The 12764-nt window shown below is 44.0% G+C and overlaps 1 protein-coding gene across 3 annotated transcripts in view; it reads right to left on the bottom strand.

The window, feature by feature from the left end:
* The window catches only part of LOC116387093 (triple functional domain protein-like), a 33407-nt gene extending 20652 nt beyond the window's left edge, over positions 1–12755 (bottom strand). For all 3 annotated transcript variants that reach the window (XM_031853882.1, XM_031853883.1, XM_031853884.1), the window contains exons 1-17: positions 12177–12755; positions 10770–10901; positions 9591–9821; positions 8755–8877; positions 7500–7691; positions 6804–6973; positions 4003–4177; positions 3605–3800; positions 2816–2982; positions 2568–2687; positions 2231–2422; positions 1978–2127; positions 1774–1888; positions 1125–1240; positions 856–978; positions 553–747; positions 332–447 (exon numbers count right to left, since the gene is read on the bottom strand). In XM_031853882.1, coding sequence (XP_031709742.1) covers positions 332–447; positions 553–747; positions 856–978; positions 1125–1240; positions 1774–1888; positions 1978–2127; positions 2231–2422; positions 2568–2687; positions 2816–2982; positions 3605–3800; positions 4003–4177; positions 6804–6973; positions 7500–7691; positions 8755–8877; positions 9591–9821; positions 10770–10901; positions 12177–12443 — 2780 coding nt within the window. In that variant the 5' untranslated portion in view covers positions 12444–12755. The remainder of the gene's footprint in view (positions 1–331; positions 448–552; positions 748–855; positions 979–1124; positions 1241–1773; positions 1889–1977; positions 2128–2230; positions 2423–2567; positions 2688–2815; positions 2983–3604; positions 3801–4002; positions 4178–6803; positions 6974–7499; positions 7692–8754; positions 8878–9590; positions 9822–10769; positions 10902–12176) is intronic.
* Between the last annotated feature and the right edge of the window lie 9 nt (positions 12756–12764).

Genomic DNA, 12764 nt, shown 5'->3' with positions numbered 1-12764 from the left:
TCACTAGTGCGCTCTGCTGCAGATTTTGGGCACTGAGCCAATAATTTAATTACATGTCCTTTGGAGCAATAAAACATATTTCCAACAACAGGGAAAATACTGTGAAAATGCTGACTCGCTACTATTTGTTTAGTTTGTAGGCATGACACGTACTGTTCAGAGCTTTTAGCTATGCGAGCCAAATGCTAAACAGTTTTATACAAGGCACAACCTTGTGCACCTCTCGTTAAATTATTCTGAACTAGCAATTCTATAACTTTTTTATGCAAAACGTGAAAAAGCAAGTTCTTTTTCTGATGAAGTACGACACAAACAGGAAGTGGTGACATACTCCTTTCTGCGCGCCGACTTGCGTTTCTCCTCATTTAGCTCGTGAGCGGCATCCCGCAGCTTGACCTCTGACCCTGGAGCCGTGGCTGGGATGATGTCCAACTGGAGATCCTTACTCTGACGCAGACAAAGGAAAATATTGTGGTCATTTTAAGAGACGGACGGAATGTGAATTAGCTGATCTTCTATGCCTGTAATCGACCAAAACACATGACCACGTACTGCCTTGTTAGAGTCCGAGGAGATGCCCAGGGCTTTCTCCAGGCTGCAGCGGTACTTGTCCATGCGCAGCGAGAAGTCTCTGTAGCGCTTGTCCACGGCCGTCACCCATTTCTTGATCTCCCCAGCGTGACTGTGGCCTTTCTCGCAGAAGCCGTCAGCCAGCTGGATCAGCAGTTTCACACGCTCCTTCGTTTGCTGGAGGAGAAGAAGAAGAAGAAGAAGAAGAAGAGAGTGTTATATGCACACGCACTAGCATACACACTGTGACATGCGTGTGTGTGTGTTTGTGTGTGTGAGGCCAACCCTGGCTGTGATGTGGAAGTCCTCGTGCTCCTTCAGCAGCTCCTGGGTGTGGTGGATACTCGAGCCGGTGGAGGTGTGTGTGGACAGGTAAAACTCCCCAGTGTCGTGAATCCACTCCAGAGCCTGCAAACACACAGGATGCAGGTGTCGTCAGATCTCGTGACATTAGAGAGCAGTGTGAGTGTGTAGCTATACTACTGCAGCTACACACAGTAAAAAGTGTATCGTCTTTACCTTAACTTAACTATTTGTTCGTGTGTTTCATTTACCTGTTTGGCACTGCGCTCAAACACCACATATTGCTGACACTGGTCCAGCCGTCGCTTCCTCATGGTCCAGAAGTGGAGAACCCGGTTCTCTCGCTGTAGCAGCTCATTCAGGATGTCTTAACACAACAGAAACAAAATTCAGGCATTCAACAACTAAACTACGAAATGTAACTGAACACATTAAATCTGTTCTAAATATTGGCAACATAACAGGAATCCAAATTTGTTGAGGAGCTTTTCTACCATTTGATATTCTAGCCAGAACGGAGTTTTATTTAGATTTTTTTAATATCAAAAGGTAACTTTCTTGAACAAATCTTTATGTACACTGGTTTTGACATATCATATTCACCATTGTCAGTTATTTTACGACAGTACTTCTTACTTACTTGTCAGTACTTACGTACTTAAGTATTTTAGGGCTTCTGTGGTACTTTAGAGATCAGAAGGTCCAAACCGCTTCACTGAATACATCGTGAACCCACTAATGTATGTCGTTTGGAATAATTTGATGTAGAGTTATATATTTTCTTACACTAAAATGTAATTGTAATCGAACTGTCAGTGTTGGTTTGGTAAACTTGAAGGGTTGTTTACCCATTACTATCCAATTCCCCAGTTATCCATCACTCTTTACTCCGATACTTACTTTTAACCTGCTGTTCTGGTGCTTTGACGTGGCTCAGCATGCCGGGCATGTTGACGCTGTTCCTGTGCATGTACTTGAGGAAGACGTCTGCGTTTCTTCTCGCCAGAGTGCACGCCTGATGGAAGTATCATAAACACACACTGAGATCAGAGATGTAACCTGATACTATGTTCGGGGTTTGCTTTGATTTTGTTGTATGTTAACCTTGAGGAAGGCCTCCTTCTGCTCCAGGTGTTTACTGATCATGGGGCTGACGTGGTCCGTTTCACAGTTGGGTCCCAGTTTGTCGGCTCCTCCGCACCAGTCCTCCTCTCTCTTATATTCCTGCTCCAGGCTCTCCAACACACTGCAGACCTGAAGGGACAGCCACACTTAGTCTCGGGAAAACACTGACGTTTCAGCAGAATTCTTGAGGAGTAGTTCAAATGAATGCTGGACCCTCCGTGGGGTCACCTACCTGTTCAGAGGTCTTGTAAAAGGCCACCGACGCATTGACCAGCTTGAGTCGGTCCTCCATTTTCAGCATGAGCTGCTGCCAGTGGGAGGCCACGCTCTCCGCACAGTCTCTGATCAGGTCCATGTCGTAGTGGTTTGCCTGGAGCAGAGCCTCCGCCTTCTGCTGAACCTGCAGGGCACTCTGGTGAGTTTTCTGCAAAGAAGGAAGCGGTGGAGAAAGTGTGGGGTTAGAATGACCTCAAATTATGAGCAACTAACTATGTCAAAGCTACCTTCAGAGTGTGGACAGAATACATAACGGAGGGTGAAATCGATGGGATAAACAAACAGTGTCGCACCTCAATGGCGTGTTGAAACTGTTCATGCTCTCTCTGCAGCTGTTCAGCTTCCTGTAAGGAGCTGGCTGTTATTAGACCAGCGTTCAGCATCGACTCGCCGTTTCGAATCCAACCCAGAACCTGAAAAAAAAAAAAAAAAAAAAGGAAAGATGTGATCAAAGGTCTTGTGGACATCCTGGTATACTGTAGTTGCAAAACGTTGGCCTGCAGATGGTGCCTTGTCGCAGTTTCAAGACTGTTTGTGCTACCTGTTTGACTTCAGCCTGCAGGTGTCTCAGCTGGACGCACTGCTCCAGGTGCCTGCGGTGCTGCTCGGCTGCCAAGTCCAGTTCTTGCTGCTTCTCGTGGAGAAACTCCAGCAGGTCCTGAACCCGTGTAGCCATGTCGACGTCCCGGTCACACAGCAGCTCCACGCCTAAAAGGCAAGTCACATGTTAAGAGTTTGGATGGAGCGCAACAGACCCAAAGGACCTGAAGTTCTGCCTGCGATTGTAATCAAATTTCAATACTTTTATCCCTGACACTCTTAATTATTACTCTCATTCGTATTAGTCCTGTAAAGCAACATATTATCAGTATGTTTCAATAATACACGTGACATGATGTAACCATTCTTTGTGCTGTTTTAGAGAGCACCTATTAGCATGTGAGATCACAGGTGAGTTATTATGGTTTGTGAGTGGGTGCCTCTCATCACAAAACGCTGACCGAATCTGACCCGAGACACCTACACAGTATCAATATTAAACTAATGTAGCCAACACAGAAATCTGTGCAGCAACAGTGAACAGGAGCTCTATCCTCCTTTCACCCTCAGCTGCATGATGACTGATGTGGCAACCGGGTGACAGTCAAACATCTCTTCACTTCTGCTTTACAGCATTCGAGATTTAATAGCTTATAATGGCCGCTTCACAGGACAGATTCAGAAAAGTAGCGTGTTTGCAGATTTCAGAAGACTTTTTAATGCCCGATTGTTTTTGGTTCAAAGATGCCATGGTGCTGTATGTGCAGTACAGTCTGGGTGGTGTTCTCACCAGAGGCCTGGACTTCGTTGACGTACTGCAGCAGCTCCTGGCCCTGGTGGATGACATCGAAGGTGAGGTTGTTCATGGTCAGGGCTTTGTCGGCGTGGTGCTGCAGCCTCTGCTCGGCCAGCGTCAGGTCCTCTGTGTCAAACTCAGTCATCTCACCCGTCAGCTCCTCGTTCCACGACTCCAGGTCAGAGATGATCTGAGGAACATCAACAAGATTCCACTTTTCAGAGGCCACAAACACTATGACAGTGTTTTTACAACACTCAAAGGCTATTGACTGAGACTGTAGCACAAAGAAATGTTATGGTATTGTATTTATTGGTATTCTTAAAATGTCTTTGTTTTACTTTACAAACAGCAGAAACAGTCACGCCCCCTCTCCTCCCAAGCAGACTCACGTCAATGGCGTCCCTCTCGAAGATGCGGAGCTGCAGGAAGAGCTCCAGTTTGATCTTCCTCTCCTGGAAGAGCTCCTCCATCTGGGCCTGAGCCTCGTCCAGCTGCTGCAGGACGCTCTCAATGTGGTTGATGGAGCTGTTGTGGGGCGTCTTGTTGCTGGAGATGGCCGAGTCCCTGGAACAGACACACGCAATTAAGCAATAAGCTACGAGAAGCAGCGCTGTGCACTTAAAAGAACAGCTATAAAGACACAGTTGGGCTCAACGCCAAGCGAACTTAGCTGCTCTAGAAACTGCTGCAGAGCACCGCCTGCAGCAGCGTATTCAGCTGTAATACGGCAAAGCAGCGCAAAAGTTGAAAAGTAAAACGTTTACTTAAATTGTGGAAATTTTACATTTGAAATTTCATTTTCAAGACCGAATTTTGTGGACTGACTTTTTATGTCTCGATTTCTTTGTTCCCCTTTTTAAATATATCTAATAACAAACAGCACTAGACTCAAGTCCCACACTTTGTTTAACATCCTGCTGTCTTGAATGTTAAACAGGGAAATAACACCAAATGCATAAAAAAAAAAAAAGTAGACGTGAACAGAGTATAGAAAAGAATGCATCAAATATTATTGATGAAAATGAATGAATCCAATTTTGTCAAGTTTTGGTTGACTAAAATTCTGGCCATTTTAGTCCCATCAGTCTTAAAAGTCTAAAATATTTTGTCTCCTCTTTTTTGTCAACAAAAATAGAGACATTTTTTGTAAAGGTGTGTTGTAAATTACATTTTTTTTCAAATATTTATTTAAAAATTGCATGTTGATCATGTCACAGTTGGGGTCTAATTGACATCAATGCCTCTATCCAGTATTTTCTTTTCCGGATATTAGATGTCTTTTTGTTGCACCAGAATAATTCCACACTAAAAAGATTTACTCAGATAACCTGCGTTACATGGATCAGTAATACGTCGAGAGAGTCTGATATACAACGACAGTTTAACACCGGTATAACCGGTGAACTCAATGTTCACCGGTCATACAGATTGTGAATCATCAATGTGACAGATGCACACATGTGTGATGCATGAACACACAGACACCAGTGAGTTAACGAGAGGACGAATGTGAGTCAGCAAAGACAGCGGAGGGCAGACGGATGCTGATTGGCTTCAGGTTGATTATCCAGCGTGAAAGATACACTCCAACACTCAAATGCAAATCCATGAACGCACGTGTGTGCACAAACAGCACAGAGTCACACAACACACACACACACACACACAAAAAGTGTATAGAGTTACAGTTGCCTCCCGGGGAGACTGCCACACAATTAGACACACGCTTATAAAAGCAGACTTATGTAAGAATCCCCTGTGGAGCCAACACATCAGGGAGAAAGGGGTGGCAAGAGAGAGAGAGAGAGAGAGAGAGAGAGAGAGAGAGAGAGAGAGAGAAAAAGGGGGGTGGATGAAGAGGGAGGAAGAAGAGGGACTGGTATCTGTGTAAAAATAGAGCTGGAGAAGGAGGGTCAACTGCATCCACCTCTCAAACACCTCCTACAATCGTCTCAGCTTTTCTTTTTTTTGGTTTTCATGCATCTCAATGCTGTCTTTTTAAAATGACACTGACTATTTTTTGCCTGTAATTCACACATTTCAATTCAAAATGTCTTAACCACGCTGCCAAAGCTCTATTGAGCAAAAGAGAAGAGGAGACCATTATGTAAGTGGACCTAAAAACGGTTTTGCGCTGTTTATTTTTTACATTGGTATCGTCCTTTATAGATCTTCTTGACTGCCGGCCCAAATCAGGTTTTTTGGAGGCATATCCAGATTGTGTCTCGGTTTATTTTACTAAGTCTGGACGACAAAAAAGTAAGGATTTCTACAGATGCGGGAGGCTTCATCTGGGCGCTCTGGCTGCTCAAACTGGATTTAAAACTGTGGAAGTGCTGAGCAGAATCCATGCCGCTACTATTAGAGCGCTACGTAGCACAACAGAGGAGACAGACACCAAAATAAATAGTCTGCTGGCTCTTTCACTTCATGCTGCTTCCTCCTAACATTGCAATGTAAACCAGCCTCCTCCGTCGCCGAGTTTGTCTGGTGCGATGGAGGTCTCCTGCACCACGACTTCACACAGTGTTTTTGTTCCAATGCGTCCTCGTTGGAAAGCTGCATCGCGTAGCTACGCAATGGCACCATGTTTGGACACACAAATCCGATCCGGTCACTTGCAAATAACAGTTCATCAGTCTGTTAAAGAATTTATTTGAGATACAAATCTTTCTTGCCTGCAGCGTGAACGTGGCCTACTTGGCCCGGAGGGTTACTGCATCATTTGTGGGCATACTGCAGCATGTGCACCGTTATGTTGTTGGTTGGTTCTCTCTCTTAATATATTAGTGGTTTAAAGAATTAATTTATCGGTTTTACTCTCTAGTTGCCTGATTCAACCGATACTCGTATTACAGATTTGCCTTTGGATTCACATTAGAACTGAAGGTTAGGCTGATTTCAGATCACTGTCAGAAGGGGAGTACTATTGTTAGTTTTGTTGTTCATATCTACTAATTTGTAGGTTTATATGTAGTTACTCTTCTAGATTTAAAATGCAGTCTGCTATTGTACAGAGAAGAAGAATGCATGTGTCCTCTGTTAAAACAATAAAAGAAGACGTACTGACGAGATATCTTAGCAGCTTCATAAAAAATTTAAAATAAGCAAGACGTGGCAGTGGATCATATCTCAATAGACTTCTTCTATGCAACACATTTCATTTCTAGTCCGGCGCATTAACCTCTACCTGAGCTGCTGGATGAGATCCTCTCCCTCCTTGATGACGTTGACGGTGACCTGCAGCGTGGTCTGCTGCTGCTGGCCGAAGCGTTTGATCAGATCCTGGACGGCCTCCACTGACTCGGCGTAAACGTCGTCCAGCAGCTCCTTCTGGAGCTCCTCCAGCCACGTCCACAGCTACGGGAGGACATGCATTGGTGTGATTGCATATTCATTTACAACACAAGAGCGTTCTTATACTACGCTTTGAGGCTGACTTATGAAAACACACATTGTTTGATGGACTTGCACTGAAGCACCTCTTGCAATCCTCACTCTGGTCACAGAACACACTCACTGTGATCACACCCTAACATGCAAACAATCGGCAACACAAATTTGCCGTCACTTTTGCAATTACCAAAGCTGTTTAACGACACTCACAGAGGACAGCTCAGTGACTGCCATCAAGCCTAATCTCAACATTCACCCAACTCCATGCTATTTCTAACCTTTTACCCTAAACTGTCCTTGTTTACGAGGTGAGGCCTGCGAAATGTCCACCTCTATGTGACTAACTGTACCAAAAGCAAAACAACACACACATATTGCATTTGATCTGATAATTACTTCCCTCTTGCTCAAAGAGCACTGTGAAAGCTCTCATCCACACAAACACACAGCCCACCATCCACTTCAGCATTACGTCATCCTCCCTGCCTACCTCTTTGACGTGCGTGTGGAAGGCGACAGACATGTCCAGCAGGACTTTGCGCTGCTCCACGCGGCGAACAAAGTCTTGGATTCTGTCCTCGAGCTGGTGGGCGGCCTGGTAGATCTCCTCTGGGTCGCACTCTCCCGTCTGGGCCAGCTGCTCGGCCGCCTCCAGCAGCTTGTCTGCATTGGTGTACGTATTCTACACCGATGGAGAGAGAGAGAGAGAGAGAGGTGGATTAACCCGAGGCGACGGTATAATACAAGTAAAGCATATTTTGAAGACGAGCAGAGAGAGGACACAGGATATGTAGGAGACCTTTTCACTGACAGAGTCAGTGTGATAGTAGAGTTACACAGAGATAACTAGTGAGAGGAAATGGAGACAGAGAGTGGCTGAAGGTGGTGTAAAGAGGAAGAAGAAAGACGCTACAGAAACAAATGACCACATTGAGGTGGGATATCAGTTAAAGCTGGTCACAGCTGCCATGCTGAGCAAGTAATCTACACAATCGTGTCAGTTTTATTCAGTGGTGGAGGGAGATCCTTTACTTATGTAAAGTGCCTAAAATTTCTTATCGATAAGAGAATTCGACAACTTTTTTACGCTAATCACACCCCCTAAAATGTGTTAGGAATAATAACTAATACATCATCAAGACCATAGTGTGGGGTGGACTGATGGGCATTTACAGGACGTTTAGTGGGAACAGCTGCATTAAAAGTGTTAAAGCCAGACTACTGCAGCCAGATGTGATATTTTGGGATAAAGCTTTACGCTAAAACCTACTGTAACGTAGCATAAATGAATAAGAGTCATTAAGTATTGACTGTTATACAGAAATATCTATGTTAGGTTTGCTGACATAAGCAAGCTTTAGCTAGCCAATAAGCTTTAGCTAATTAATTTAGGCAACTACTCATACCAAAGCCAAACCCCGGGGTGTATTGAATTCAGCAAGGGAGTGTCTTATTGCTAATTAATTAAACTTTTCATTTATAGACAAAGAATGTATAATTTATTCTTTCAAAAGTTTATAAAGACTCACTTTGAAATTAAACTGCCTAAAAACATAACACGACACTTAAAGGAACAAATAAAATGAGGAAAACACAATTTCATAGCAGATGTTACAGTTTACTTTCTTGTAGCTGTGTAACTGGTGACTATGTGCTATTTTACCATTAGGGAATACATCCGTCAACTCAGTGGTATTGGCTTAAACCTGGTGGAGGGGGAGAGTTACAGAAACAGAACTGGCTACCTGTGCCACTTCCTCAAAGTCCTCGTGTCGTTTCTGTAGCGCTCGGGCTCGGTGGAGGGACTTCCCTACACCTGTGTGTTTGCTGAGGAAGGCCTCGCCGTGGTTTTCGATCCAGTCCAGCACCTGTGCAGAGAGACCACACGACCATAAAGTGAAACAGTTCACTCGGAAATAGGCAACCACCAGGGGGCGCTCTAAGGCGGTAGAGTAAGACACACGAGTGTGTAAGAGAAGAGTGATGACAGAAATAAAGATCAGCGTCGCACGAGGCTCTGCACCGAGCAGCTCGTTTTCACACTCCTCTCCCTGCATTCCGTCCTTCACAGGGTTAATGGATGAACGCTGCATCTGCATGGACATATGACCCAATTCAGTTGCCATAGCAACAGTTGCCATGTCAACACACTCAGGAATGCCCCGTGATTTTTTTTTGGGGGAGGCATGCTCCTGTATTATCATATTGGGACTATTTGATGACGGCAGGCTCGCTGTACTCCTTTTCGAGCCTTTATTCTGCAGAGAACACTTACATTTTAGCCATTTGTTTATCTTTCCTTTCCACTGAACCACATGAGTGAAGACACGACGTTCCAGCGACTTTTTCAAGGACATTATGATGGGAAACATGGCTGCTGCTGGGATCAAACCCCTCTATTAAGAGTAGAACGCTTCTAACCAGTAGGCTACCCTGCTATTTTCAAATTACTGTCTAACCCTCTCAATCTTATACTGAAAAAGTTTGGTCCTGGAAGTACCACGTTTAAACATTTTGTGTGCACGCATATATAAACACAAACATATATACAATATGTGTAGGTGTGTCTGCGTGTGTTGACCTGTTGGACGTCCTGTTGAAAGACACAGAGCTGCAGACGTTGGTGCAGCCGCACTTTGCGGTGTTGCCAGATGTTTTCCAGCTGTCTCTGGTGATGCAGCACCTCGTGGATGATGTCCAGGACGTGGTGCACAGCCTTGGAGTAGTTTGCCGATGCCGTCAGTGAATCAGCACTGCCCGGGGTCAACGGCCGCTGCAGCTTGTCCAACAGGGCTTTGCCATCTTGGCTCACCTGAGGAGGAGGTAGAAAATGAAGTTTTTACCCACAACTACTATGCACAACAATTAAAGAAAGAGAAAAGCATGAACAATGAAAATACAAGTCCAAAAGTATTCTGGTGTAAATATGATTTGTATGTGACTTGACCTAGAAATATAAACATCATCTAAATACCAACAGCCAGCAAGCTGTGTGGATAATTGCCGGAGAAAGCACTCTTCTGATGTCACAATTACTCAAAACTCAAAGAGGGAAATGATAAATTAAAGAGCCACAAAGGAGGAATTAGTGAGAAACTGTGTTTTTAGCACTGTACAGTTGCAATTCCTTTTATATTTGTCAGTGTGATCACTCACCAGGGAGGCAAATGAGGGGGTCGAAAACAGTTATAAAACTACCAATTGTTGACAGTCAGTGTGTGTGTGTGTGTGGGCGCATATGTGCATGCTAGATAATGTTATGTACATGCACAATATACCATGAATCAAAAGACTTATCTTCAAACTATATCTGTGTTTATATATACGTACTTTTCTTTCAACATGAACTCATAAAAAGTTGTTCACAAAATGAAATATTAACAGAGTACAAGCAGTAGTTTATTCTAAATCACATTGAAGTACAGCGTAGTACTGTGCAGACTTTAGCTGGAAAGATCATAAATCATGAATTTATGATAATATATATATATATATATTAACAATAGCTATAGTTTTGACTTCATCCTACAAAATTAAATTCTACCCAAGACAATATGAGAGCTGCATTTTCCAGAGTTTGTGAGAGTGAACTTAATTTCAAAGTTTAAACGGTTATTGTATCGTTATTGTGACTTATGTTCTAATAACACAATAAATCTAATTGTGACTCTTGTTCACTGAAACAGAAATAACAAGGATATTGCTGCCAAATATACAGCCCATGGTAAAGTAAATTTATTTTAGATTTCCTTGCCGTTACCTCGGAGTAGGCAGCAGTGATGTGTTCATACAGGCCTTGGTGGTGGTGGATAGCGTCTTCAAGGTCTTGCAGCTCGGAGGGCAAATCGACCTCGCCGCACACCTTACACCACGAGTCCACGTTGCCCATGTACTGCGGGGGAAGAAACGCACACTTACACAAACTGACACTCGGATGTAAAGCATGTCACATGAGACATGGCATGAAACAGAGGAGGTGTTTACATGCTTGTGCTCCTCACTTGAGTCACGTGTAAGTCAGACATACCAGACTATTAGGATGCAGAAATGTCCTTAGTCTGAGTTTTTTTCAGAAGAATTATACACGGCTGAGTGTGCTGATCCCAGAAGTTTCAGTACTCCCCAGTGGGAGGGGAGGAAAACAAAACAATCAACGAGGCTGGCCTCAAAGAAATATCACACGTTGAAGGGATCTAATTATTCCCTATCAAACATCTCTCCCATGATAATTAGAGAAAGGTACATAAGTAGAACAAAGATTTAAAATGAGCCTCTCGGTATGTGCGGAGGCGAAAAGGTTGGGGTGAAACCTCTCGGGAAAAAAAAGAAGCATTTTCTATTTCAGCTCACAAGCATGAAAGGCTGGTCTGATGACGGCGATATTCCAGGTCGGAAAAGTCGTACCACCCATGCTCCCTGGTTGGGATTCTGCTTGTGTGCTTTCTCGGGCCGTGAATCGTTCCATAGTGGCTCGACTAATGACCGCAGACAGAAATAGCAGCCGGAAACAAATGCCGCACTTACATTCTGCATTTGTGTATGTAAATATATGTTAATGTGATGCATATGTTGTGCTTTATAGATTTAATGAGGCCGAATGAGAATTCTTACATCCCAGAAGGTGTGTGCATAGGTGTCCCATGAGCATCCATTGAGATACTGAAGGCCAACACCTCACCTGGTTCCAAAGGTGCATTAATGTGAGTTTTACTGAATTCAGCTACCACTAATACCTGACTTAATGGAATAGTTCAAGCATTTTGGGAATTATGTTTATCTGCGTTCTTAGACGAGAAGATCAACAACACAAATATGAAGCTACAGCTGCTTAGCTGAGTTTAGGACTACTCTTTAACGGAGTGCAGCTACTTCCTAAAGTCCTGCTGTGAACATAAACACTGCTTTGTCTGGTCAAGGGCTGGAAAAATGTTCTACATTCTTGCAAACTTGGAGAAAAAAACATTTTTAAAAGGGAAAAAAACTGGTTTTGAGCCTTTCAAATGAGTGAGAAGAGATTGAATATATTTCAGTTTGGAAAAGGTTATTCACACAAAACATCAGGGCTCAGGGACATCTTGTAGATTAATCAATTAACTAAATATTCCCCAGATGAATCAGTAATTACAATAAGCTTTAGTGTCATTTGTAAGCTCCATTTTCAACTCGCCTGGTCACATTTCTGGTGGAAGCTGGCTGACATCTCCAACAGCGTGCTGCGTTCATCCAGTGCTGCGGCGAATGCCTTCCACTCTTGCTCCAGCTGACTTGAGATCTGCTTGATCTGCTGCGAGGCGTAGTGACCCGACTCCAGCAGCCGGTTGCCCACTGACATGATGCGGTTGATATTCACGTACACGTTCTGCACAGCCGGACAGGGAGAGAGGGGGAAGAGCTGGTTAAACAGAGCGCTGTGGGTAAAGTAAGCGTCTAACATGAAGAAAAGAGCACTTTAAGCGCCGCAATTGTCACCATCGTTTCTCACACATGGACAGTAACTCTAGCGGCTAGATTGATTCCTCCTCTCAGTGGTTTCATAATGGTTGCGTAAGGCCGACTGTGGATAAAGAACAGAATTACCTAATACCTGGTTGTGCTGCTGCTGACTCGCAGAAGACGTGTGAGAGCACACAAGCACAAGCTGCTCCAGTCAATCACAGCACGACAGGCCGAGTTCAATAAATATATGATTATGGAGCGCAGGGCGCGGACTTGATAGTCCAAGTGGGCGGAAAAGCATTACCTCCTGCTGTGAATA

The sequence above is a fragment of the Anarrhichthys ocellatus genome, unplaced genomic scaffold (assembly GCF_004355925.1).
Source record: "Anarrhichthys ocellatus isolate YVR2014 unplaced genomic scaffold, GSC_Weel_1.0 scaffold14, whole genome shotgun sequence".
Classification (NCBI taxonomy): Eukaryota; Metazoa; Chordata; class Actinopteri; order Perciformes; family Anarhichadidae; genus Anarrhichthys; species Anarrhichthys ocellatus.
The sequence above is the reverse complement of the archived record's forward strand: the minus strand, read 5'-3'. Positions and strand labels throughout refer to the sequence as shown.